At 35.5% G+C, this 27,940-nt stretch overlaps 2 protein-coding genes across 2 annotated transcripts in view; both read left to right on the top strand.

Annotated features, from left to right (window-relative positions):
• The window catches only part of LOC104621159 (chromosome unknown open reading frame, human CXorf22), a gene marked incomplete at its 5' end in the record, with an annotated part of 37,413 nt that extends 19,278 nt beyond the window's left edge, over positions 1-18,135 (top strand). The window contains 5 exons of the mRNA XM_010287575.1: positions 284-361; positions 923-1,067; positions 2,660-2,754; positions 13,510-13,678; positions 17,987-18,135. Coding sequence (XP_010285877.1) covers positions 284-361; positions 923-1,067; positions 2,660-2,754; positions 13,510-13,678; positions 17,987-18,135 — 636 coding nt within the window. The remainder of the gene's footprint in view (positions 1-283; positions 362-922; positions 1,068-2,659; positions 2,755-13,509; positions 13,679-17,986) is intronic.
• A 6,004-nt stretch (positions 18,136-24,139) lies between these two features.
• Positions 24,140-27,940, top strand: part of CHDC2 (calponin homology domain containing 2) — a gene marked incomplete at its 3' end in the record, with an annotated part of 46,849 nt that continues 43,048 nt past the window's right edge. The window contains exons 1-2 of the mRNA XM_010287574.1: positions 24,140-24,242; positions 27,524-27,716. Coding sequence (XP_010285876.1) covers positions 24,140-24,242; positions 27,524-27,716 — 296 coding nt within the window. The remainder of the gene's footprint in view (positions 24,243-27,523; positions 27,717-27,940) is intronic.

The raw sequence follows: 27,940 nt of genomic DNA, 5'->3' as shown, positions 1-27,940 counted from the left end.
GACTCTGTATATATACCTTCTAGAAAATGAAGGCATTTTCTATATCTCTTTAGATTTCCATAACAAAAATGCATTATATTATAAGGGCAGAATTATTTTCATTACAAATTATGCTGAATGTCTCTTTCTACTCTATATCTGTAGGGTAGGTTGGTGGTTCCTTGTGTTTTTTGTTGTTGTTTTTTTTCTTTTAACTTTTTTTTCATGTAATTATGACAGATTTGGTGAGATAGTTATGTTAAAATGACCTTGTCAACAATCACATTGTTGTCCATTCACTTAGGTAGCAGTGCGAAATTCAGGAGTACTAGTGCTTAGGATTGGTGGATTTGTAGAGATCCCTGAAATAAACATTGATGTGGTAAGTATGAAAAAATTGTAGCAGTTGGTAAGGTTCATAGTGTTTTGCTTTATCTAGATGTTAAAATGGCTTATTCTTAATGAATATTTTTCATTTTTTCCTATATTAACATTCTGAGAAAACTATTAGAGAGAAGAACTTAAGAAGAGAAATTAGAAACTAAATGTACATATAACAATTGCACTCAATGACAGCTGACAGCTTTAGCTTTTGAATTTGACAATCTGGAAAAAGTATGTTAAAAGGGAGAGAATTTCTTTAAGGTAGTTATAGGAAAAAAAAAAGCAATAAGGGGAAAAGGAATCCACTGATCTGTTTACTGAATGATGAAAACTTACCTGATGGTATAACTGGACTTATGTTTTGAATTCTAAACTGTTGCATTTTATGTCCTGGAAATATCTTAAAGATAAGGTTTATGCAAGACAATTGATTAACCGATACTGTTATTGTGACATAAATTGTGAATCTTGGAACAATTATATTTTTCACATTCTGTTCAATTATAAACTTGACTTCACAGTGCTTTGACCCATTTTTTTTTTTTCTTTAAACTTACAGGAACTATTTGACTTTGGTGGTGTTTATGTCAGTTCTACAAAATCGATTCCCTTTTTGCTGCAGAACAAAGGACAATCATGCACTAGAGTGGAGTTTGATTTTTCTAAGTATAAGGATTTTAAATTGACTGCTAAGGACCATTCAGGTATTTGCTTTTGCTATATCAAAATTTTCATGAATTCTGTCAGACTATTTCTGGTACACACATTTTCTGTTTTAAGAAAGCCTAAAGCAATTATTTTAAAAGTGCTACTTAATTTATATTAAGAGGAGACATTTTGGTTTGCCTGTAAAATGATATTTGCCAAAAATAAGTGTTTGGAAAATGTCAGGTTGCCTGTAGATTCCGCGCTCCGTGCCCCCCCGCCCCGTAGTTGCTAAGGTATGTTAAAATAAAAAAAAACCCCAACAAAAAACCAAACACAAAACCTTGAATATGTTCTTCTCACCAGTTGAAATAAAAAGAATAAATAAAAAAATTAAAAAACCAACCAAAGCCAAACAACTATACTCATTTCCTATTCATGGACTTTTACCCACTGTTTTGATAATGTTTACCCTTCACTTAATTCAGCATCAATATAAAGGTCCAGACTTTCTTCTTCTTGATGGTACAGGATGTCTGCAGGTTAACCACAGGACCTCTGTTCTGCATGATGCCCAATTCAGAATGGCATTGGGGCAATATGTGCAATTAGATTGCTATTTTTTATTTCTTGATAGAACTAGTGCAGATTCTTTTCCTTCACTCATTGTTGCTCCTCTCTTTTCTACTTCAGTCCTGGCAATGTCCTTTGCTGTTCCAACATCTTTATTCACAAGACAATTTTGCAGCTATGCTTCCTATGGTTTCTTGTCCCTGCGAGCTCAGGAAATCGAGACTCTTTCTGTTGCAAGACAGTATTGTAATATTTAGTTGTGTCTTTATGTAGAACTATATGTGGATGATTACAAAAAATGATCTGACAAGAACAGAGGGGTTTTCTTACTATGTGGTGGACTTCAAAGGGAAGGTGAGGGCTCCTAGTCAGTCATCGTAACTTGGAAGAAAACTGTAAGACTATGTACAAGAGGCAACTAGCCAGCATGGGAATCTACTCATTGCATGTGATTTCTAGATCAGAGTTTGTGCTTAAAACAAGTAATGTGACATCCAGTCAGGTCCAGTACTCTTCAAATGGTGAATGAGATAAGTACTAGATGAGTACTGGTCCTGGTGTTCCAGGATAAATACTGAACTCAGAGGAATGTTACCTTGTTTATTGAAAACCCATGCTTCTGCCAGTGCATTAAATTAGGCATAAAAGTCTGAAAAATGAAGCAAGCCTTACTGTTAACCTGATGTAGTGTAGATTATGCCTAAAATAATTTAGGAAAACAGTTTCAGCCAACGATTTTTCTCCCTGTGGTATTATTTTTCATTAATTAGTTAACTATTTTTGCCTAATGCTTTTATTCAAAGGTAAAAAAGAAGTGTTTGTTTTGTCTTTTTTCCTCAAATATTGTGTTCTCCCAAATCAACAACTTTAATGAAAGTTGCTGGTGATTAACACTTCTCAAAATTACCTCCAGAATCCTTATGAGAGATACTGTATTCGTTTGTAACTTTGTGAGAAATGTTTACCATACAAATATATAGATAACATGTTGGAAATCACTCTGAAGTACTGCAACTATTACAAAGTTGATATTTAGTGTAATAACATCTGTAACTTGGTTCTGAATTTTGTTTGACAGTGGTTGACTGCTGTTCTTCAAAGCCTTATTTGTATGCAGTTAACTTAAAGGGAAAGTCAGCTTTGCAATGCTTGCTGTCCTTCATACCAGAAGAGGTAGGTTTATGGGGCAGTGGTCATTACGCTAAATTAAAATCATGTTCTGTGATATTTCTGGTGAAAAAATATAGACATTTTAGATGCACATTTTAATGTGTGCAATATAGTTTTACAATAGTAATCCTATTCTTAAGAAAACAAGTTTTGAGATAACCTTTATATAACTTTTGCTGCTTTCCTTCAGTGTTTGCATACACAAAGAAAACACACTTTCTCAATGACTTAAAAGTAGAAAAGGTATAAACTTAAATTGAAATGGCTTGCCACTCATTCAATAAATCTTTCAACAAACTGTCAGCCATTTTCTTTTTGCAGCTATTTGTGCTTTAACTCTCAGGTGGCCCAGGGACTGCAAAAATAGGGGAGTTTTATGTGTCATAAAGATTGGCAAAGTTGCTTTCCGATTGAGCTATTTGAGGGAAATAAACTGAAGATATAAGACTTTATGGGTTAGTTTTACATTGGGAAAATAGCATTTTATTGGCAGTAGGTGTCAATAGCGAATGGTGCTATAGCAAATTTTAAATCTAAACCTATTGAACAATGCTTCAGAAATTGAGGATTTGGGGTTTCCACATATTTGGAGAGCAATGAACTGAAAGAAAACAGTCTTTGATATTATGAACCAGCTTCAGAACAAGCAGCTGGGTACCACTTCTACAGCACATAAACCTGTTGCATTAGCTGCATTTTACCTCAAAAAAATAAATGATTATCAGAGACGATGCATCTTGGAAGGGTCAACAATACTCTTTTTTTCACTTCCCACCCTTCCAACACTTTAGTTTTTGAATAAAAGGGAATTCCTTTGTTTAAAGCATAATTCAAATAATATTTGCATATTACAGACTGTTGCTGGTAGCACTGTGATTTTCTTCCTCTTATTACTGTTCGCTTAGATTCTATGTACACATGGAAGGTATTGTGAAATAACTGATGGTGTGAATTTATAGCACATTCACTACTATGAGATTATTTTTCCTGACAGAACATGTGTCAATAGATTAACAAAAAATTAGCTATTTCAAACTGAATTATTTTCCTCCTATAACATAGCAGGTCTTGAGGTTAAGGGAGAAGCAGTAGATGTCGTATCTTTAATTAGCTTGACACTGTTTGATGCCACATTCCCATAAGCGAGGTGGTCAGATTTAGACTAGACACAGTGTTGGGAAATTGTGTAATTGTTTGCAAAATGGTACATACAGAATATCACCAGTGATCTGTTGTCAAACTGGAGAGAAACTCAGTAAGGAAAAATGCTGACATTTTCATTTAGGTATGAAGGGTAAATAATATTAAATGCAAGACTAGATAATGCTGTTGAAGTAATCTATGTGTTTGGTATTGTAGATCACAAGCTGAACAGGAACTAAGAGCAGAGGTAGACACTGTGCTGATATATATATAAATAGGAATAATGTTAGTAAAGCAAGTAAAATAATTATTCTAATCAGTGCTGATAACACATCAGCTGGAACACTTTTCATTTGAGATGCCATGTTTAAAGAAAGAAGTGGGAAAATTTCCCATTGCAAGAAGGTCCAAAAAAAAGCAATGGAAATAATCAGAATTCCAGACAGCATAAACTGTGTAAAAAATGGAACTAACTTCCAATAGTCTGTGGAATTTATATATGCTTGTTCACTGCAGTAGACAGATAATGAGTAGTGGGTTTAAATTATGCCAGGTGGATTAGATTAGATACAAAAAAATCATTGTAGCAGAAAGTCAAATATTGGAGTAAATTACCTGAGAAAATATCTCCATTATTGAAGACTCTTAAGAAGGGATTGGATAAGCATCACCAGAAATGCTTCACTCTGTCCCAAGGGGACAAGTCATCTGTCAGACAATCAAATTTATGCATTGTAAAATGATATTCTACCAGTATGTTGTTGCTCCAAAGACAAAACTGTGTCCCCACTAAGGCCAGTGTTAAGGCTCTTAGTAATTATAATAGTACTTCTTAGCGGTTGTTTCTTACTAAGTGTAAAATTCAAGCCAGTTAAACAATAACTTATACAAAGTAATATAGATTTTTGGTTTAAAATGATGAAATTGGAATGTGGAATAGCTAGCTTCCCTTACAAATAATAAGTAGTACATAAAATAGTGTAGAGCCCATTGTAAAACAAATATGGGGGAAAGATTGATTAAACTTTTAATGAGTAGGTATATATTATTACTGTTCTCACAGCCAAGCTCCAAAACTTAATTAGTTTTGATTTTTATTTTACCAGTAAAGTCCTCTGAGATGTACATTTCTTTTACAAAAGCAATCTGTTGTAACAGCATTCCCTTAAAGAACATTTTTCAGTTTAAGAGTATTCAACAACATTTTAAATTTTTTGTTCTAATTGAAAGTTTGTCAATAGAAATGAGAAACAAAATGCTGCTTTGTAACTGCCAGTTAGCATCTAGTAAACCATAGGTTATAAGGCTAAACAGTGAAAGTAAATGGTTGCTAGAATTGTAATGCCCTTCTGTAAGAATTTTCCAAATCTCCCAAAGTTGCATTCTTTCCTGTTTTTCATTTTGTATCATCTGATTACTTTGGAATAGAATATACTTACTTTTGAGGGGTTTGCTCTATTTGTAGATTAAATGGGAACAATGTAATGACGGTACAATTAATACTTTAGCTTAGCTAAGCTAGTGGTTAAATTTTTTAAAAATGTTTTTCTTTTTTTCTTCAACGTCTGTACAGAATATTCAGTTAGGAGTTCTTTAAAAATAGGATGCCACAACTGTACTGATTAAAAAATGATAAATAGGGTCTAGAAATACTGCAATAGGGTCTAGCAATATTGGTCTATGTATGATACAAGGGTGCATACTGTGTGTAAGTTTTAACAGGTAACAATAGGTTAACTTCCAAGGCCTCAATTTCAATTTATTTTCATAAAACAATTATATTTAAGTCTTTTCAAGTAACTAACAGAGGTATTTCTAATCTACACTGTAGATGCAGTTTTCTTTTTTTTTCCCCCTTTAATCTCAGTAACTAGAAGCACTCAATTGCATATAAGGTCTAAAACACATACATATTCATGGGACCCATAACCTGAAATCTAACAGCTCTGTTATTGCTTATGACATTGGCTTTCTCTGGTGATAGTGCTGCCGTACAAAGTGATCCTGTATTCTCCACTCTTGTGAAAAAGTGTAGTGGAAGGTCAGACATCCCCTTACAGACTAGTGAAATATCAACTCACTATAATCCCATATGCCTGCCACCTCCTACCTCACACCCAACTATCAAACCAGGGATTTTATTTGCCTCCCAGTACTTTATTTCCCATTGTTACAATTGACCTCTTCTCTAGACTTCAACTTGCAACCCACTGGTGGTCAAGTTAACATTGCTGAGAGTTAGTGCAGTGCTGAGAGCTGGCAGCAATAGTGCTGACTAAAGTTAAAAGAAGATAACTTTGAAAACTAAATGTGTTGCCCAGTATGGCATGACTAAAGGAAGCATCTGGAAATATATGTACCCCCCAGGATGCTGTAGCTTTTCTTTAATTAAGCTCCTGCAAAGTAGAATGCTCATAAAAAGCATAGTTCTGTTAAGAAAGTGATCCGAGTACCCGCATCTCTTACTGTGATCAAAAACTGTCAGTAGTTACTGATGCTTAAAACATTCCCCATTGGATCTGAGTTCTCTGTCATTCTACCTCATGTGGATTTCCCCCTTTTCTCACTAGGTTTCTTCCTTCTCTTTTCTGACTTTCCAGTCTTGAAAAAACTCTTATCTTCTCTGTATGTTGAGCTTCCCCTATTCAGGTTTCACAGTTGCAAGTGCTGTTTCCTGTCTCTGCACTTGAACAGCTGTTTCTCTGATCTCATCTCCATTTTCTGGACAACTGCTCTTACCCAGCTTACCTCCCAGCTGCTACAAACCTTCTGTATTCCATCAAGTCACATTCTTTTCTGTCTGCCTTCTGGTTCTACTAAAACTTCCTGCTGTTGTTGTAGTCATTACTGACAGCACTACCCTGTAAACCAACAAAACCCCACTATATTGATGTTATTGTTAAGAAAGTAGATACTAGAACTAAGGAAAAATTAAAACAAAATAATTCAGAAGTGTTGATAAAAAATAATCCCAAATGCATGAAATTATTTTCGTATGCTTTAAAATTTTATTAAAAATACTTGAATTAGTAATGAAAAGTTTTGAGTAATTTAGTCTTGAATGCAATCTTGAATTCTGCTGCTAAAAATCAAATTGGCAGTAACTTTCCTACTGCCTCAGAAAGTGTCAAATCAATAAACAAAGTACATAGGAGTTCTGAATAGCTCCTACAATTTTCACTAAAACTTAGCATGTACAAATAACATGTGACATCAAAAGATGCTCTTAGAGATGAAGTATATTAACATGCTTATAAAATAATATCTAAAAAAAATTTGAGATAATTCTCTCAATATTCTAAGTCATAAAATTGAGTTGATGCATTATAGATAAGGCTAGGATGCTGCTCAGACACGGCCTGGCTGTGCCTTCCTGATTTCCAGTGTCTCAGAAGGTGTTAGGGATGACACGGCTCTCTGCCTCACTGGAGAGAGTTTAACCTTGATGTTTTTCGGCTGTGAAAGTCAGAGCTGTAAGTGAAAGCAGTGTACACAAATATCTGTAAATAGGTAAGCTAGCAAATACTTCTTAATATCATATTTTTATACAGGCTGTGTGCTGCTTTCCTTGCTGTTTTGATATAGCTTTATTTGAGAGGCAATTCAATTATGTTTTAGGGTTTTTTCACTGCACTATAAGGAGGTTTTGCCAGCTTGAATGCCTGATGGGCTAGGCAGGGTTCTCATTTCAGAGCTGAATTGAATAGAACAAAAATTCCTGGTAATTGAACAAAAAACAAAACCAAAAAACCCCATGACTGTCTGGCCAAATATCTGTTGTAGCTCTCTCATCCCTATGCAGAGACAGAGCTAAGATTTATTACTAATAATATTATTTATTGATTGATTGCCAAGGGTGATTATTTTTGAACTTAGTTTTAAATCGTATTGTCCAAGATGCATAGAAGCATGGCTCTTCTGATCATGGTGCTCTTTCTAAAAGCTACCTGTCCAGGTAACAGTGAGGAACACCTCATTCCTTTGGTTTTGTGCCAGGGAAACAGGTAGCAGGTGGTCACTTTAAATATTTGCTCACCTTGTTCCTCAACTGTTAATGTGTTTCTCCAGGCAGGATGATCCGCTTGCCAGCAGCAGTGTTATGCATGGTCTGGTGCGAAAGCAGGGACAGCAAGGTGCAGGAGTGTACTGCTTCAAAATGACGTTTTTCTTCTTTTCTTTTTCTTTCCCCTTTCTTTTCCTTTTTTTACCCTTCTGGAAAATAACAAATTCCAGCATCTTGGAAAAAAGACAAAACACACAGCTGCGTAATATTGAAGTGTATGAGGGCCTTTGATTGAGATAAATAGAGCAAGTCACACCTGTCAGAGCTTATTGCTTAAGCTTTTTGTGGGGAAGTGACAGGTGGTTTGGGTTTCTTTTTGGCATTTTTAATGATGTAATCTTTTTTTTTAAATGAAAGAACGGAATTCATGGTGTAAGAAATGAATACTATGGAAAAATCTGCAGCTGTGGAATTTCAGGGTATTGCTGGTGTACCATCTCTGACTGTATATACGGGTTAATATTTAGTTTTATTTCAGTGTTTTGAATGATGGCTTTGAACACTAATTATATTATTCATTATGGAAAGCTGCTTATCTGTGATATAAAGCTGGGGAATTTAGGTTGCATAAAAGATTGAAGTATGTTTAATGAAAACATCATATTAAACCTGAGGGAAAGTGAGAATGTATATTGTATACAGTTGCAGGTCATAAACAGTTGGTTTTGCAGCTAGGTTTAAATTTGAATCAAACAGTTTTTTTTAATGTACATAACATTTTCTCTCTCCTTGAATAACTGCTGAATTTGTATGTTTTTAGTGCTATAAATAAATAAACTTTAAAATCAGCCTTTACACAAAAATTCAGTGACTTCTAATGTTCAAGATATATCAACAGTCTGCATGTTATTATATGCTAAATACAAGAGTATTATCCTTTACAGATGTTTTAACTTAAGTTATAAATTAACTTAGAGATTTACGTGTAATTCCCTGTGAAGTTGTACTTTGAAAGCAAATACTGTAATTTTAGGGAGATGTCACATATTCTTTGTGCTAAATAAACTATGTGGTTCCTGGATTTGACAGCAAAATTTATACTCAACTTTGAGAATATGTGCTGTATTACAATAATAATTAGCAAAATATATTTTATAAAGCACAAACTATATTATTGCATTGCACTAATTTACATTGGGGTAAAGATAGAAATGAAGTAACTGCTTTAAAAGTGTGTTTTGAAAATAACTTAATTTTTTTTTTCTACTCTCAGATTCTGCCCCCAACCTGACAACTGTGCTTGAGTTTGTTTATTTTTTTATGCATGAATTTTATATAAAATTGTCATGAGTGCTGGGGTAGTTGTTCCCCCTTTTGTTTCTTTCAGTATACTGAGTATTTAGGCCTGAGGCAGGAAGCCATTCATCTATGTTCACTCCCCAATGTTGGGCTTAGAGGTACTGTGCACTTCCTATCAAACCTGTATCATAGATTCAAATGGGTTTTGGTAGCAGAGCTTTCTTGATCAGTCAGATTTCTTAAAATCAACAACTTTTCTTTATCAATTCTAGCAAAAAAAATTGGAAGGTGTTTTAAAATGCCCTCTAAATAACAATTTGCAGGAGTATCAGTTTTATTTAAGGAATTGTGAATTTGTGGTGGCAGCCTACACAAGCTTGTCCATTTCTGGCATCATTTGGAGGTGTTCCACGTGAACGCATAACAAAAAGCTGCTCTCACATGACTAGTCTTTTTAAAGCTTCTTTTGAAGTATTTTAATTGCCAAAACAACCACTTTGTATATTATGCCTCCTTTCCAATTAATGTAGATAATTAGTGTAAATCAGGACAGCAAAAATATTTCTAATAATGATCTAAACAACCTTGAGTGATTGTGAAAGAACTCTCTCCAGGCTGGTTGCTTCCTGCCCCTCCCTGTTTTCTCTGGTTTATGAAGTTAAATGCAGCTTCAGAAAAATTTCTCAGTAGATAACTAACTATATTCATACATTATACTATGAATTATGCTAAGTAATAGTATAAGGATTTTTTCTGAAAATATTGTGATTAATTTTTTGAGTATATAATCTTACAAGAGAGAATTTTCCATTAAGGAGATGCAGAAATTAAAAACGAATCTGTTTTTTTTTCCCCTGAAAATATATACAAAAAGAAAAATAATGATTCTACTTGCAAAGTGAAGTCCTAAAAAGATGAAATTTAAATTTTAATTTTGTTTCTGTAATCACAGAATCATAGAATAATTTGGTTTGGAAGGGACCTTTAAAGATCATCTAGTTCAAACCGCCCTGCAGTGAGCAGGGACATCTTCAACTGGGTCAGGTTGCTCAGAGCCCCGTCCAACCTGACCTTGAATGTTGCCAGGGATGGGGCATCTACCACCTCTCTGGGCAACCTGTGCCAGGCTTTCACCACCCTTGTTGTGAAAATTTTCTTCCTTACATCTAGTCTAAATCTACCCCCTTTTACTTTAAAACCATTACCCCTTGTCCTATTGCAACAGGCCCTGCTAAAAAGTCTGTCCCCATCTTTCTTATAAAGGGCCCTTTAAGTACTGGAAGGCTGCAATAAGGTCTCCCCGGAACCTTCTCTTCTCCAGGCTGAACAACCCCAACTCTCTCAGCCTGTCCTCGCAGGAGAGGTGTTCCATCCCTCTGATCATTTTGGTGGCCCTCCTCTGGACCCGCTCCAACAGGTCCATATCTTTCCTGTGCTGAGGGCTCCAGAGCTGGATGCAGTACTGCAGGTGGGGTCTCACTAGAGCAGAGTAGAGGGGTAGAATCCCTTCCCTCAATGTGTGTATGTATGTGTTTATGTGTATGAATTATAATATGATTTCTAGGTATATAGAATTTTAAAAGAACTTTTCATTTGCAGTACAGGTTAGTTAATGTGCAGTTAATGAGGCAAAGATATATATGAATGAAAGAAAAGGTCTATGATTTGTTCTCAGTTATATAAACACATTTCTATGAGTTATGTTTACTCTGAATTTGGACCATTGTACTTCAAAGCAAATACAGGTTTTCAGTGAACACCATGTCCTACATGTAGTGAATTAAGTGAGTGTCTTGTACATATTTGCTTTTGTTTACCAGTTCTTAGCAAATAAAACCCTTGTTGCATAGTAAGACTAAACCAAATTTTCCTGATAGTGGGGATGTAAAACAAATTTTGAACAGCTGCTTTGGGAGAGGGATGAAGGGATTCCACCTTTTGTTGTCTGACCTAAACATACTAAACATAACATCCTTGATGAAGAACAATTGCAGTGCTAGACTATAGACTTTTGCGTCGCTAATGAGCTAATGATATCTATTGTAGACTAAGTACTTTGATCTTACGAAACTTTAAAAACTTTGTCCTATTATATTGTTATATATGTCATACATGCTAGGAATGGAAAGGGTTTTCTAGCTTAGGTTTTTATTGCAACTCTTGGCAATGGTGCTTCAGTTGTTAAATTGCCCATGTAGGAAAAGTACCTGCTGGTTATAGGGACCTGCCAAGGCTGGCAGGAATCTCAGAACCTGAGATATGCACTGAGACATGCAATCATCTTTTCTATATTCTCCTTACAGTGACCCATAATGCTTGGGAGATAAGTTGGTTATTTATGCTGCATTTTGCATATTACACTTCTGAAGGTGTATGCAGGGCACACCATAACCAATATAGCAAACTTCTCATACAACCAAAGGAGTGTGACAGAATCTTTGGATTGTGTCTGTGTTGACTGTTGTATGAGATTTTTGATCTAGGGAGTCCTGTAAATCTCTCTCTCTTTCTGGTGTTGGTTCACTTTACAGTTTTCTCTTACATACATATTTTAACAGCTATCAGGGTTACCAAATAATGATGTATTCAGTTCTATTCTATCAAACTTTTCTTATGATTTTGGAAAAAGTTTTAAAAGATTTTTTGATGGATTTCACAGCCTTGAAATGCCATGGTTATCACTTTCAAATATAAGAAAAGATAGTTCTTTCTCTAAAACTGTAAGGAGCCACTTTTGTTAGTGATGTGAAATCATGTATTTCACACATACTTTGAAGTGCAAGGAACTTCTCGCACTATGAAGAAAAGATCATTTTCAGTCTAATTTTTAGTTATGTGGTTTTATTCCACAGAAGCATATTTTGAAGATGTAACTTGAATTATTTTATGTGGGTGACTTGAGATACTAAAAATAGAAGAGTATGTAAATCAAATCAGGAGATTTTTACTCAATCTTTATTTATGACACTCCTTGAGACTTAGTTACTAAAAAATCTTAAATGACATTCACCATGTTAATTTTGAAAAGCCAATTCTATGTTATAAAATCTAATCATTATCAGATTTGAAGCGTCAGTATAAATCAAGGGACTGTGGTGATCTCACTAGAAAAACTTCCCCTCATCCCATGCTTTCCTCTTGCTAAGCACAAATACACAAAATGTTCCACAAGGCTCAGCACACATCTCACTCACCAGGAGTTCATAATGGTGTGTTACAAACCCTGCTGGAACTCCAAACAGTGTAAGTGCTGTGTGCATGATTCTCATTATCTAAGCTCTGTGATGCTTCTTTTACAGATGGATATGTGCCTCATGTCCTGCTTTAGGACATTTTTTTTTTCTTTCCTGTCATTTATATATTCTACTCAGTACCACATATGTGAAAGCGAAGCATGATGCACTATTTTCTGCAGTTTTTGAAAGCGTTTAAATGATTCATAACTTCTTTATATAGCTGGTTTTACTGCAAATTTTAAGCAGCATGCAGATTTTATAGGCCAGAGTTATTGATACCTTTTTGTCTGGAGAACATACTGCTCTAGTGTGTTGGTTCTTGGAAAGACAGAGCAACAGGCAAGAAATGCCTCCTTGAAAGTACACTGTGAAATAAATCTGGCCTCTCTAGTGCACAGTTTATCAAAAAGGATGATTTTGTATAAAACATGCTTTTAAATTCTAAACCCTACTTGTTTGGGGGTATGATACAGAGATAAAACTAGGATCAAAATCGCTGGAATTTGGACTTCTGGAATTTGGTGACGTTCAGTGTCAAAGATTTTAAGAGGAGGGTTTCTTTTGGTTTTCTTTTTTCTTTTTTTTTTTTTTTTAATTTTTTTTAACTCATTTTCCACCTTGATCTTGGAGCCCATTTCGTTTATGCTGGGTATACCATAACAGCTGACCTTTTTTATTCAGTGTTTGAGAAAGGCTTTCTTAACTTACGTAGCTTTGTTTTCCCCCTCTTTGCTGGCACTTATACGTTTGGACCACTGCTCCAATCTTTTTTCACTCAAGAGAGTGGTTGGAGAGGAACACAATACAGTGATTTACCAGAAGCCTTGTCTGTAGCAGTGCTGATAACCCTGATCCTTTTGGGCATACAGTTTTTTGCTCAGGGAGGAAAAAATGGCTGACCACTGCTTACTTAAAGGACTGATACTGGGTGCTAATAAACAACCATCCTATTAATATAACGATCAGAAGCTAAATTAATTTCAAGACTTCTTCTGAAATAGTAATACCAGTCACATGGTTCGAGAAGTACCTAATTTTCTTTGGGAAAGTGACCACAATGCTATTTTTGTCCTTTAGGTGGCAGCATATGACTTCACTCTTCCAGTTAATACTCCTCAGGCTGGCTTCCCATTGACACAGCCAAGCCCTGTATCTGCAACTTCTGTTGGATCTGTAAAGCACATCGTTGCTCCTTGGCCACAGGCAGTGACTGTGGCTGTTCCACTCTGTAGAGTTAAAGCAGTTGGTAGGTAAACTCGGGACTTAAGCAGATGGTGGATACTTATATTTGTAGTGATGTTTTTGCTTGTATTCTAATTGCAGAGAATTACTACATAACTGAAATTTGATTGCTAAGTGTGTAATTTGTAAATTTCTTGGAAACTTGCAAAATTTTCAAATTTTGATTTGTATTTTTAAATAATGTGTAAAGCTGAACTTTCTATACATGCTTATGATGTGCTGGGAAAATATTTTTTTTTCATATAGCCATTTACCTTATATAAAAATTAGTTTACCCAAACTCATTTTTGTTTCTATTAATTTGTTAGTATTTCTAGACTTCAGTGTTTACAGCAGTTCATCTGAAAAGTGTAGTAAAGTAATATGTCATTCATACTCTTTTTTCTAGTCTTACCCTGTAAAAACTAGGAGCTCTAACTATATTCAAAACTCTTTAAAATACCTCTGGCCCTGATCACGTCGGAGAGAACTGGTGGTAATTTAGTCCATTTGCTTCTGTTTGCTTTTAGAACTTGCAAGATGCATCTTACCGACTTTTAATTTTTAAAATGATAATCTGAAATGATGAATCAATAACAGACTGTTTTTAAGTTGTCAGAATGTAATAAAATTATCAATTTATCTTTTAACAGTAAAAATAAATTGGCTAGCTGCCTACATCTGTGTGATTATGTGAAATACTGAGTACTTTTAGTGGAGAGCTGCACTCTTCTGCCCTGTAAGGGTTTGTTAATGGCCAAAGTTAAGGCTGTTTGCCTGCAGAAAAAATTAGTATCTTTAATTATTCTTATCTACTTTTCTTAGAAATAATTTGTGGTTGTCTTTTAGCCTCCTGTCTGATCCTTATGGTCATATAGACCTACACATTATGAATACTTGAATCCACTGCTTTCCTCATCTCAATTTTTGTTTGAGATGAGACTTAAGTGCTCTGAATGTCTTCCTGGAATGATGTTTGTCTGGTGTTTAGACATCTTGGGAGCACTGAAGGAGGCTTGTCCAATTAAATGTGATGTAAAAGCAATTCCAATTTATTAGGTTTTATCTATGTTTGGTTGGATTTTTTTGTTGTGCATTTTGTTTGTTTTTTTTTTTCCCCTCTGTAGGGCTTTAACTTAAGTCTTACGTTTGAGATCTTCTAAGATATCAAATGAATCTGAGAGACCTTCTTTAGATCCTGTCATGGAAGCAATTTCATATTAAACTTTTCTAAATATATTTAGTTTAAGAACATGTAGAATAAAGATATATGTACATATGTATATGATATTATTAGAAAGCACGTGTCTAAGTAAAAAAATAATGAATGAAAATGACACATTTCTAGTGCAGAAGTGATTTATGTAACCTCAAGAAAAAAGAAAATGTTTATTTCATTTTCCCCTTCTCTGTGGAATAATGAATCAATACAATCAGTCTCACTAGTAAATGACAATCTTATCTAAATTTTATCACAAATTCGTACTTCTGCCACATAGAATTATTCAAAGTACCAGTATAGGCCAACAACAAGTAATCATAGTATTAAAGTGAATATATAATACTTTCAATTCTAAGAAATAGTTGGAAAAAATGAAGCGTGGCTTCTATTTAAATTTAAGTATTGGAATTACATTCTTAATGGGAATTTTGATGGGCTGGGAGGAGGGAAGAGAAGTCTAAATAAATGTCTTGAGTACTCAGTATTTCACATAATCACACAGATGTAGGCAGCTAGCCAATTTATTTTTACTGTTAAAAGATAAATTGATAATTTTATTACATTCTGACAACTTAAAAACAGTCTGTTATTGATTCATCATTTCAGATTATCATTTTAAAAATTAAAAGTCGGTAAGATGCATCTTGCAAGTTCTAAGTTTTGATTTGACAAATATGCCTAATTATCACTATTGTGTGCTTTATGGCACATTTGTTTCCCACACTGACACATTTTCTTTTTTCCCCATGACAGTTTTTTGTGGTTGGCTGGGATGGAGACTGCACAGGGCAGTGCAGCTAGCACTTAAATCAATAGTTTATATCTGATATTTGTACTTGGGATTGCTCACCCTGAGAAAAGAATCACAATAATCTTGGAGTAGTCAACCCACTCTTTTAACTTCAGTGTAGTCAATATGTTTTCAATCCATCATGAGTATTTTTTTAAAAACAGTTTGTAGACTGCTTCAGCACATAGGAAGGAAAACGTGTCTCTTACTTAAATACTTGTAAGCCTTTTCCCTTGGAGACTGATTATTGCTATGTAAGAAAGCACTGAAAGAGGAAAAAAAATACAACAAAACAAAATAGAAAACTCAGCTGGAAGAGACACAAGCCCTACCTCTGCCAGCCACTACAGAAGAGGACATATTATCAATGTAATGACCTCATGTGAGATGACCTTTTTTTTTTTTAAATAATCAATCTCACAGTTTTTTTCACGGGGTAGATAATTTCCTTTCCTTTCCTTTCCCTCCTACTCTTTCAGTTGTGCTGTGTTTTCCTTGTATAGGCAGTTTCTATGAGAGGTGAGGACTTCATGAGTGACATAACTGCATATTGGTGGAAGCATTCCAGCAGATTAAGTTCCTACTTTGAAACAATATTAGTTTATAGAGTTTATATGCCTGTGTTTTAGAGAAATACAGATAGTATTGTTTACATAATGTGAGCTATGTGATTAGGAAATCCTTTGGGTTTCTAAAGGAGAGAAAAGAATTGATCAACACACTTCTGGGCTGTGTGTGAAAGAAACTTGCAGACTTTAATAAAAGGTTACTGTATATTTGCTAGTTTCATTTGCAGTGTTTAATCAAGAAGCAAAAGGAGACTGTGGGAAGGAGAGACCTTTGTTTTCATAAAGCCTCACTTTAAACTTCATCCTTTGTGATGGTTTCTTTGTTGCAGCTATCTGAAAATAAAAGAAATGCTGTTTTTTATAAAAACTTTCAAGTCTTCTCTGATGATTAGTGTCACAAATGTAAATGCATTCATCTGCAATTGGAAAATCATGTGGCTCTCTGTTTATAGTATTTTTATGTGGAGGAGAAGTGCTGTAAGTCTGGTAAACACAATTTAAATAAATGTGTCTGAAGGGTCATAGTAAGACAGATAGTTAAATTACAGTAATTATGTATATATAATATGGGAACAACAGAAAGAAAATACAGCTTTAAAACAAGGGGAGAAACATTTCTGCTAAACATGTGCAGAAAAAATGATTTTATGAAGGGACTCTGGGGAAATATTTGTCAAAATAATGCTGTATAAACATCTTAAATTATTTTTTCCAACAGTACTTAAATCACCATTGGAGTTCTCCTCAATGGAACTTAAATTTGCACAACATTCAAGTGGTATACATTTCAATAGTGCTGATGAAAGTCTGAATTCTCAGGTATGTGATCACAAGTGTTATAGTTATTCTTGGCTATATCCTTTAATTGCTCAAAACTTACTCGGAAAAGAATACAGATTTGGAACTGAAAATTCAGTGATGTTCTGAATATATGGTTTAAATATTTAAAAATTTTCCCATTGTCATTTTATTCAGTTTTTGATTTTATGTTTTTCTTTTGATCACTAGAAATTTTCCCAAAACTCAAAACTGAGCTTATCCCAACTTTCTGATATATAAGAAAGCATGGGCACCATAAGAAACTGACTATGAATTCTGTAACAAATAGCTTACTTCCAAAGATTTTCCGCCTCTGCCTATACTAGTAAACCTAGATAGTGACTTTATGCAATTGATGTGCCATGATGGTCCATTGAGTTCAATTTCTGTCCCAGTATGTTGTATGGTACTGATCTGTGCCAACTGGCACTCTCCCAAAAAATTCCTAGTCATGATCTAGGGCTTAATGGCAAAGAGACGCTAAATAGGATATTTGGCCACAGCCGTTCTGGTTTGGAACATAGAGAATTTGACTGTACAAATGTAAAACATACCATAACATCGCAGAAGCGATGCATCCCAACAAAGAGGAAGTCGGGAAAAAACACCAGGAGGCCTGCATGGGTGAACAAGGAGCTCCTGGACAAACTCAAACACAAAGAGGAAGCCTACAGAGGGTCGAAGCAAGGACAGGTATCCTGAGAGGAATACTAAGAAATTGTCCGAGCAGCCAGGGATCAGGTTAGGAAAACTAAAGCCCTGATATAATTAAATCTGGCCAGGGATATCAAGGGCAACAAGGAAAGCTTCTATAGGTACATCAGTGATAAAAGGAAGACTAGGGAAAATGTGGACCCTCTCTGGAAGGAAATGGGAGACCTGGTTACCATGGGACATGGAGAAGACTGAGGTACTCGATATTTTTTGCCTCAGTCTTCACTGGCAAGTACTCAAGCCACACCACCCAAGCTGCAAAAGGCAAAGGCAGGGACTGGGAGAATGAAGAACTGCCCACAGTAGGAGATGATCAGGTTCGAGACCATCCAAGGAACCTTGAAGATGCACATGTCCATGGGACCTGATGAGACACATCCACGGGTCCTTAGGGAAGTGGCGGATGAAGTTGCTAAGCCACTATCCGTCATATTTGAGAAGTCGTGGCAGTCTGGTGAAGTTCCTACTGACTGGAAGAGGGGAAACATAATCACCATTTTTAAAAAGGGAAAAAATGAAGACACAGGGAACTATAGGCCAGCCAGTCTCACCTCTGTGCTAGGCAAGATCATGGAGCAGATCCTCCTGAAAACTATGCTAAGGCATATGGAAAATAAGGAGGTGATTGGTGACAGCTAACATGGCTTCACTAAGGGCAAATTGTGCCTGACAAATTTGGTGGCCTTCTATGATAGGGTTACAGTGTTAGTGGATAAGGGAAGAGCTATGGATGTCATCTATCTGGACTTCTGTAAGTCCTTTGACATGGTCCCCCACAACATCCTTGTCTCTAAATTGGAGAGACATCAGTTTGATGGATGGACTGCTTGGTGCATAAGGAATTGGCTGGATGGCCACACTCAAAGAGTTCTGGTCAATGGCTCAATGTCCAAGTGGAGACCAGTAATGAGTGGTGTTCCTCAGGGGTTGATATTGGGACCGGCACTGTTTAACATCTTTGTCAGCAACATGGACAGTGGAATTAAGTGCACCCTCAGCAAGCTTGCCAATGACACCAAGCTGTGTGGTGTGGTCAACCTACTGGAGGGAAGGGATGCCACCCAGAGGGACCTGGATAGGCTTGAGGTGGGCCTGTGCGAACCTCATGAAGTTCAACAAGGCCAAGTGCAAGGTCCTGCACATGCCTTGGGGCAATCCCATGCACAGATACAGGCTGGGTGGAGAATGGGACTGAGAGCAGCCATGCTGAGAAGGACTCAGTGTACTAGTAGATGAAAAGCTGGACATGAGCCAGCAATGTGTGCTTGCAGCCTGGAAGGCCAACTTGTATACTGGTCTGCATCAAAAGAAGCGTGGCCAGCAGGTCAAGGGTGGTGATTCTCCCCCTCTACTCTGATCTGGTGAGACCTCACCTGGAGTACTGCATTCAGCTTTGGGGGCCCCCAACGGAAGAAGGACATGGACCTGTTAGAGTGAGTCCAGAGGAGGGCCATGAAGATGATCAGAGGGATGGAACACCTCTCCTATGAGGACAGGCTGAGAGAATTGGGGTTGTTCAGCCCAGAGAAGAGAAGGCTCTGGGGAGACCTTATAGCAGCCTTCAAATACCTGAAGGGGGCCTACAAGAAAACTAGAGAGGGACTTTTTAGAAGGGCATGTAGTTATAGGAGAAGGGGTAATGGCTTTAAACTGAAAGAGGGTAAAATTAGATTAGATACACGGAAGAAATTCTTCACAATGAGAGTGATGAGGCACTGGAACAGGTTTCCCAGAGAAGTTGTGGATGCCCCATACCTGGAAGTATTCAAGACCAGGTTGGATGGGGCTTTGAGCAACCTGGTCTAAGTGGAAGGTGTGCCCTGCCCATGGCAGGGGAGTTGGAACTAGGTGATCTTTAAGGTACCTTTCAACCCAAACCATTCTATGATAACTTATTGTTTCTAATTCCTAAAGGCTTTGGAAATTATAAAAAAAATATTTTTGGCAATGATAAAAACACTTGAAACTTTTTCAAGTATCTTCAGAAAACAATGATAATACAAAGTCAGGCCTTTTTCTAGCTATGGATGTGTTAAGAGTTGAAAGAGTAACTCTGAGATAAAGGAATTAAATTGTTTTTTGCTTCCACCGTTATCTTACTGAATTGAAGGAGTGAGTTTTGAAAACCTCTTCTGAACTTCTTGCTGTTTCAACATATCCGCCTGTAAGTCTAGTGTTCATGAGCCATGTGTTTAGTGCTTGCTGTGCTTCACTTGTATCATGAAAAACTCCTCATTTCTGTTTGGCTAAGTGCTCCCACTGTGATGCTTTGATCTATTTGCCTTGCATAAATGAGATTTTTCCATTTTGGAAAGAAAGTGTTGCTCTTTGTGAATGTGGTGAATGACTGGAAAGCACCTAGTCTGTGCTGATAGGCATACACATCTTCTCACCTTACGGATGTAATAAACTGGGTTCTTCATTGCTTTCTAGTGCTTTCCTGCTTTCACTCTGATCTGATTGCAAAAAGAATGCTTAGGGTAGAGCAATGTGAAAAGTATCATGGTGTTTGCTGCTTTCCCTCTTTTGTCATGTCCTCCTTTCTCTGCAAATATTTACAGAAGCTTGACCTGAAGAATATCTCAAGGCAGCAGTTGACATGGAAATTGAATTGTGATGATGCAGGCAAAAATACAGAAGACGGTATTTTTAAATTTAGTCTGCAGACTGGATTTCTTGATCCAGGACAAAAAATCAGTATTGCTGTATTCTTCTGCCCTTGTAAGTGATTTCCTCAATTCTTCTACAGATAGTTTGGCTGATACACCATTCATAGATTTGTTTAAATGTCTTTTTATGATGAATCATAACTAGCACTTGTTTTGATTAACTTCCTGTTAATATGAGTAAATAGTGAACTAAAATGCCAAAAAAAGGTTTATTGTGGTTCTGAGAAAATAACACAGCTGCAGACCTAACACAAAGCATGGAATCACTTGATATCATTATTTGAAAAGTCTGATTTGCACATATAAAGCATCAAGTTTTGCACATATAAACCATCAAAGGCAGGGATAGCTGAATTTTTTTCAGTACTGTTCTTTCATGTGCATTTAGGTTGACTGACTTAGATACTGAAGTTTTCCAAGAATAGTTGGTATGTACGTGAACTTTTTTCCTAAATAGCCATAATTTAGATAAGAAGGGAAATTTCCTGACTCAATAAGATAAAATTGACCTAGATATGGTATTTTCTGAGTAGTCTGCTCAGGCAACCAGACTGTTAGTAAAAAAGTTAAAAAAGATTTCTAACAATAATTGGGAGCATGCGGGAAAGTGGTAATCAACCACGTACACCAGAAGAGGAATGGCAGAACATGAATATTAGGATTCTTCCTTATTCCTACTCGACTGTTTACAGTAGAGGGTAATGTAACACTGTATTTGAGCTGATAAAGGCCACCAGTGTATGCAGCTGATGCCTATAGAATGTAGAGTCATTTTGACAGTTTTAAGTGGCCTACTTTTGGCACCCCAGCATTCTCAAGGGGCAGAAAACTTGTTTTGTCGGTGGGATCTGATCCTGAGTCAGCAAGTGAGAATCCCTATCCTAAAGAAAGGTGTTGCTGCTATCCTTTATGATAGGATTGAAGTCTGTAACCTCAGTTAAGCACTGGGAAAAATTTATTATAAATATAAATTAAAAAAAAAGGTATGAGTCTTGCCATGATTCTGTATGATAAATTGAGAAGACTGTTACTAAATGTTTCTCTGCAAACATGTTGTGAATATACAAGAGCAGTTTTTAATCGCATGTGTTGGTTGGAGTAGCTTGCTGCATGTCAAAACAGTTTTCCATTATGTTTCTGCCTTGTTGATAGCTTTTTTCTTCAATTTATGGTTGAAGAAAAATCACATTAACTTGTGATTTTGCTTCATGAAGTGAAAAAGTAATTTATATATAATGATTTTTGCAGAATTATTTAGAAGGTCATTTGTTTTAAATTCTTTTAATTTTTGTTTTGAGTAGCACATTCTGGATTTTCTGAAGTAGTATTTCTTTGTGCATATAATACTTGGAAAGTTTCTGATCCAATCAATATGTGTAGTTGTAGTTTTTACATTTCGGAGCTGTCCATGAGGTATCCTTTTAGAAACATGTATGTAAATTATTAAATTATATATTATTACAAATTAAACTGCTAGAAGAAAGTTAAATGCCATTTACTATTGGAAGGCTGAGAAAAAATATTTAGAGCATGTTTCTGCCTTTGATGCATCACTTTGTCTCCTTTTCCGCTACATTCCTCCGAAGTAAATTGCAAAAACCCTGTGTTTTGGCTCAGAATCACACGTTTATGAAAAAGCCAAAAAAAAGTGTTCAATGCAATAAAGATTTTTTTACTATGTAGGTTATATTTTGTACTTTGCGTAATCCTTTGTTTTGGAACCAAATGATGTGACCTTATCCTCATCTTATCTATGCAGGTCCTCAATCAGTTTTTAGTGATAATTTATGTAGGTTATCAAAATAAAATAAAGATGAAAATTTTTGTTAAAAAGATTTGTTTTGGGAGCAATATGAAATAAAGAATCCAAGGATACTAGGTGAATTGAATGAAAATATTGTCCCAGGGTATGAGAAAGTGTTAAAAAAAAAGAAAAATGAGAAGGTGTTAAGCAGTGGGAGCTGTCCAGTACTGGACAAAACACAGAGATATCGTAGGAGAAAAATCTGGGAGATAGCTCTTTTCAGATGTTTGGTTTTACAAAGTTTTGGAAATATGTACTTGGAATCTCCATTTACTTATGGAAGATGTATGGATCTACTCAAAGCACATGTGGAGAGTGTGTCTAGACAGAAGAAAGGCTTTGGGTAAACTTACGAATTTTGAGAAGCTATTGTGATGCAACTTAGAGGAAAAATAGGTTCAAGTAGTCAAGGAACAGAAACTTATTATGACCCCAGGTCTTTGGGAGTAAGTAGAGGAAAGAGGAATAGAAATACAGAAGGTTGGAAAGTGAAAAACAAACACTTGCAACCTTCTGTTGTTCCTTGAGATGCAATTAAAAAAATACACATGTAGTTTATTGTAACTCTATTTCTTTAAACATTTTTTCTCCTTTTGTAAATTTCTACTTTGCTTTCAATACGGTATCATGGGTATTTTTCTGCAGTATTTGAGATACAAGCCTCCAAAATAAATGTAACTTTGAGAAAGTATTCTAACATATTTTTACAGAGTGTGGCTATGCTTAGAATAATTGTGGATCATACTAAAATAATCACTTGGGAAGAACACACATAAATATAAACATTTTTGTCTGCTTTGAATTTGAGAAATGTATTCTTCTAATAGGAGATATAATAACTTCATTTTGCATTGATTAGGTAAACGTATATAGCTCAGGGCAATATCAGACTTAGAACATAAAAAGAATAAATACGTATTTCCAGATATCTGGTGATTTTTAGGGCCCAGGTGAGCGCAGGGTCTCATTTTCTCCTTCTAAGTACCATTCTGGCATTTAAGACAGAGCAAATGTAAAAAAAAATTCTAATACTATTTTGTGCAGCAGCTGGAGAGGGATCATGTGCTAATGAATAGATGAAATGATCGTCCATATCATGGTTGTTCTACTTAGGTGTTTACTTCATGAGAATGTATTTGCATGTTGCAAAGACTGAAAGTGGAGAACGAGATACAAATAAAAGCCAATATTTTGAATTACTGAATAAATTGTATGTGTAAAAACAGATGTGTATACATAAATATGACTGAAGAATGATTGTCACTTGAAGTTATTTGTATTTTTGGTGTGTTCCCATATCTTTTATTTCCGGAAATCATAAATGACTGTAGAGATAATTGCCCTTAATTCGATGTTCTCAGATTTTCCCATGTTTTATAGCCTACTTGTGCTATACCTTCACTGAATATAATTACTCTTTCTTGTAAGAGAACATTAGGTACATCAAAACCCTCACAGGAGACCTAGTTAATGAATATGGTGTGCTAATCACCTTCATGGGTTTGTACTGTACCGTTGTAGTATGTGGGGGTGAACAAACCTTAAAAGGAACTTTGAGTGTGCATTAGAGTAATTTGTTTAAATATGCTGCAATATTTATAATAATGAGAGTGCAAAATGCTATAGTAAGCTACAGTGTTAAATTAAATGCAAGAGTTTATATAATGCATGGTAATACGATGCTACCTGTTAAAAAATTATACTAAATTTAGTAGAAATTCTGAAGAACTGAAGGTATTTTAATCCTCTGCTGATGTACTATACTATAGTGCATTAACAGTATGTGGAGAAATTTCACTGTATCTTATTGTGATATGAAAAAACTTGCCTGCAGCATAGTAAGTTATCATAAATCTATAGTCTGGGATTCCATGTGGAAAAATACTCACAAACGCACCCATGAGTTACCAGGAGTTCAGTACCCCTGGAAGTTGTGACGATTATGTAATGGGCAAAGATGACCATCATGACCTTTATCTTCCAGGGATTTTTTTCTGCAACAGTAAGATATTGAGTAATTACAATTTCTGTGGAGAAGTGATTACTTTACTTTTGATTTTTTTTCCTTATTTTTTTGTAGGGCTTACCTTTTAAGTTTTAACTATGTGTGACTTTTCTGCTTTGAAGTCTGTATTTCAGTATATGCAAATTCTTCATTGTCACCCATTTATGCTGAAGGTGTATATATGCAATAAGACATAAATTATCGAAAAGTCCAAGGCAACTAAGCTAAAAATGTTTATTTCGGACACAGGAGTAGGAACTGAATAACAATTTACTACAAACTTTTAGAGGGTGAGAAGAGCAGATTGCAATTTTACTTTCTTCCCACGCACTCTCAAAAGATCAAAAAAACATGCTATTATACAGTTATGGCTTTTTGGGGAAAAAAAATAAAAAATTGATTTGTGCTGCTACACAGGAACAAGGAATATGGAAATCCTTAAAGAGCTGGCCTTTTAAATTAGCTTTTGCTGCTTGTGTAAATTGAAACAGGTAGAGTGGAGGATGTGGGGATTTGAAATATTTCTCCTACAGAAGTGTGTGAGCATTGTTGGGAAGAGAACTTGCATATGTGTCTAACTGGCTTTCAGGAGAAATATAATCTGTTTATGTTTCTATTAATAAGGAAACTGGATAAATTCTAGTCCCTGGATAGCATGCTAGGGAGTTAGGCACTCTGAACTGGATGAGATTTCTAGTGCAAATTAGACTGAAAATGAAGCAGCTAATGAATATATGCACGTATGTACTTTGAGAAGTTGTATTCCTTTTTTAAAAAGCTTTTTTTAAGGTAAGGCAATGAATCCTTATTTCCACTAATAAATATATTCAGAGAAGACAAAGGGGAAATTTTCCAAATAATTCTACAGATTTTGTTAGCCCTTGGCAAATTTAGATTGGCAGATTTGTAAATACCATCAAATCTCCCGAAGGACAGTTTTCACATCTGCTGGACTGCTCGTTGTTTGCCCCGTAGAAATTAATGGTGGTATATCAGAACGGTAACAGCAGCACAAGCTTTGATGGTAGTCATGAAAGATGTGATTAATAGAATAAATTCATGACTTCAGCAATTAGTTCAGGACATAATTCTCATTAATTGAAAAGTAATTTATTTAACATGAAATATCCTGAAACATTTGTTCTAGGCATTACAAACTAATGATCAAAACTTAATGTAATCATTCACTTTTTTTTGTCTTTTATGTTTGTTTAAAATGAGGACAGTATTGCAGCATCCTGGTGTTTTTTTCTGACATAAGAAATAAATTATTAGCTTACATATTTATGTAAAATTTTGATGTTAAGTAAATGTGCAGAGTAAATGGAGTGATCAGTGATGCAGAGTAAGCGCTGTCTGTTCTGCCGTCTGGGTGAGTCAGGGATTCTATGGGAAATGGATGCAATCCTGTAGTTAATGGATTTGTTATAATTGATATGTATGGATGGATATTTCATCACTTTCATCACAGTATGGATGAAAAGTTTGTGTGAGAAACCTTAACACTGCTCTTTCCTGACTTGTGAAGATTTGACTTTGAAACTATGGCTAGTAAGAATATTTTAAAATGTGAGTTAGTGAAAATTGCATATTCTTTGCTACTGACATCTGCCCCTCTAGTTTTCTTGCTTCATGGCATTCCTTTCCTACGGCGTTTATTGGTTATGGCCTGTCCCTTTCCTCTACCATATGTCATACATATGCGTGAAGATAGAATACCAGAAATACGGTTTAGTTAGAGCACAGCTGTAGGACCGTAGTCCGCCTAGCTCATATATGAGAGTAACTTGTATAGAACATCTTTTCTTGCAAGTATGTAAAAAATACCCCATTTGGCTTTTCATATATCTCCATGACCTTTTCTGATGTTCCCTCACCTTTTCCTCATCATAAAAGGGCTAAATAGCAGAAAAAGATGTGTTCTTGCTATATCAAAACCTAGAAGCACAAGCTTCTTAGCTGTCTCGGCAGTATTGTCTCCTAAAGTTGATTTCCATTTAACAGGGAATTAGTCAGATGTTGGAAACTCTGCAGCAAGCTCCCATTTCATCTGTTTTTCATTTTGCCAGTTTCATGTTTTCTGGTCTGAAATTAAGGGATCCGCAGGCCATGTTCTAGTGAGCTAACAGGCTTCTGTGAAGCCCCTCTATCATCATCTCCATGAAGAAATTGGCACTTATGAGGAGAGAGTAAGACAAAATATTTTGAAGACACCAGGTTTTCTTCCTTGTGTATGTAAACAATGGCAACTCTTTCTCAGGCTGTGTAAATAATTATCTGAGCTAATCTCAGACGAGCTTGTCGTGCATTTTGTTTGCAGTGATACATATGTGCTTATACAGCACATAAAATACAAAATTATTTGTTTTGCTATCTCTTTCCTTAAATATTAGGTGAGGATGTTTCCATACTTACTAATCTGTTGACAGAGGGTAATCAAAGGGAAAGGTGTTTGTCTTGAAAATGAAAAAGATTGAACTTTTTGGGTTGTCTTACAACACATCATGCAAGTTTCTAAATACAAGAGGTGTTCATTAGTTGACCCTCAAAATCGTTTAGTTTGCTAGCTCTTCAGCAGGTGGGAATGACTGAAAATTTGGTAAATGGCACTGCGTGGTTTGGAACACCATTTTAATAGTATAATGCTTACTGAGGTAAGCACCTTGCTTCCTGTATCGGTGAAAGAAAATCCTACAGGAAACTGCCTTGCAGCAGTTAGCAAGATGGCGTGAGAAGGGGTAGAACAAAGGAAAGGGGAGATGCTCTCAGTGGAGGGTAGAAACTGTCCCGCTGGCCAGTGTGAGACTGACTTGGCAACAGTACAGGTTTTAGTGTCATGTGTTTAAATGTGATCACCTTCTTAAAAGACAACAACTTTTTCTTGTCTTGGCAGTCAGATGCTTCTGGTATTTATTAATTTGTAAAATTAGCATTGTCTGTGTTAATTAGTGTAATTTAGAATATGAATGCCATTGTTAAAATTCTGAGAAACGCTACATTGATGTTAGATGTAAAGGAATATGAATACAGTAAATGAAGAACTCAAGCTTTGAAAAATTTCTGATAAATTAAAAAATACAGATTTCTGATTTGCTACAAGCATTATAAGCTTTCTTAATAAATGTTTTTTTTGATACCAAAGTTACTGTATGTTAAGCTACATTTTGAGTAGCTCAGTTTTTCTTAAAGTTCTTGCTATAATGCTTCATTTTAGCTGCATGTATTTATGGTAATATAATTTTGGGTTGTTGTTTTTTTTTTTTTTACCTTCTTAATAGCTTGTCCTGGGACATATGCATCTGAAATGTCAGTGTGTCTAAATGATAATCCATCACATTACAAAATAGCATTGTCTGGCACTATGAAGTCACCAAAACTAAATTTCGATCCCCCCTTTGTAATGCTGATGCCAGTTCCACTGGATGTGAAAACTGAAGCAACTATCAATATCATTCCACAAGATTATTTAAGGTAAAAATCTCAAATTTGTTGCAGAAATACTGAATAATTCTTGGGTTTGTTCTCTTCTGAAAAAGTGGATTAATTTTTGTTTATGAAGGTTAGTATTAATTTTCTCCTCAGCAGAGGAAAGAATCTGCATATTTAAGTTCATTCCTTCATTCCTCCATTTACGTTACATTCCTGTAACTAATAATGCTGTACAGTCAACAAGCCCATGGTCTGTCCACAAAACA

This window comes from Phaethon lepturus, unplaced genomic scaffold (assembly GCF_000687285.1).
Source record: "Phaethon lepturus isolate BGI_N335 unplaced genomic scaffold, ASM68728v1 scaffold325, whole genome shotgun sequence".
In the NCBI taxonomy this organism is placed as follows: domain Eukaryota; kingdom Metazoa; phylum Chordata; class Aves; order Phaethontiformes; family Phaethontidae; genus Phaethon; species Phaethon lepturus.
Note: the sequence above shows the minus strand (reverse complement) of the source record. Positions and strands in the feature narration are given on the sequence as shown.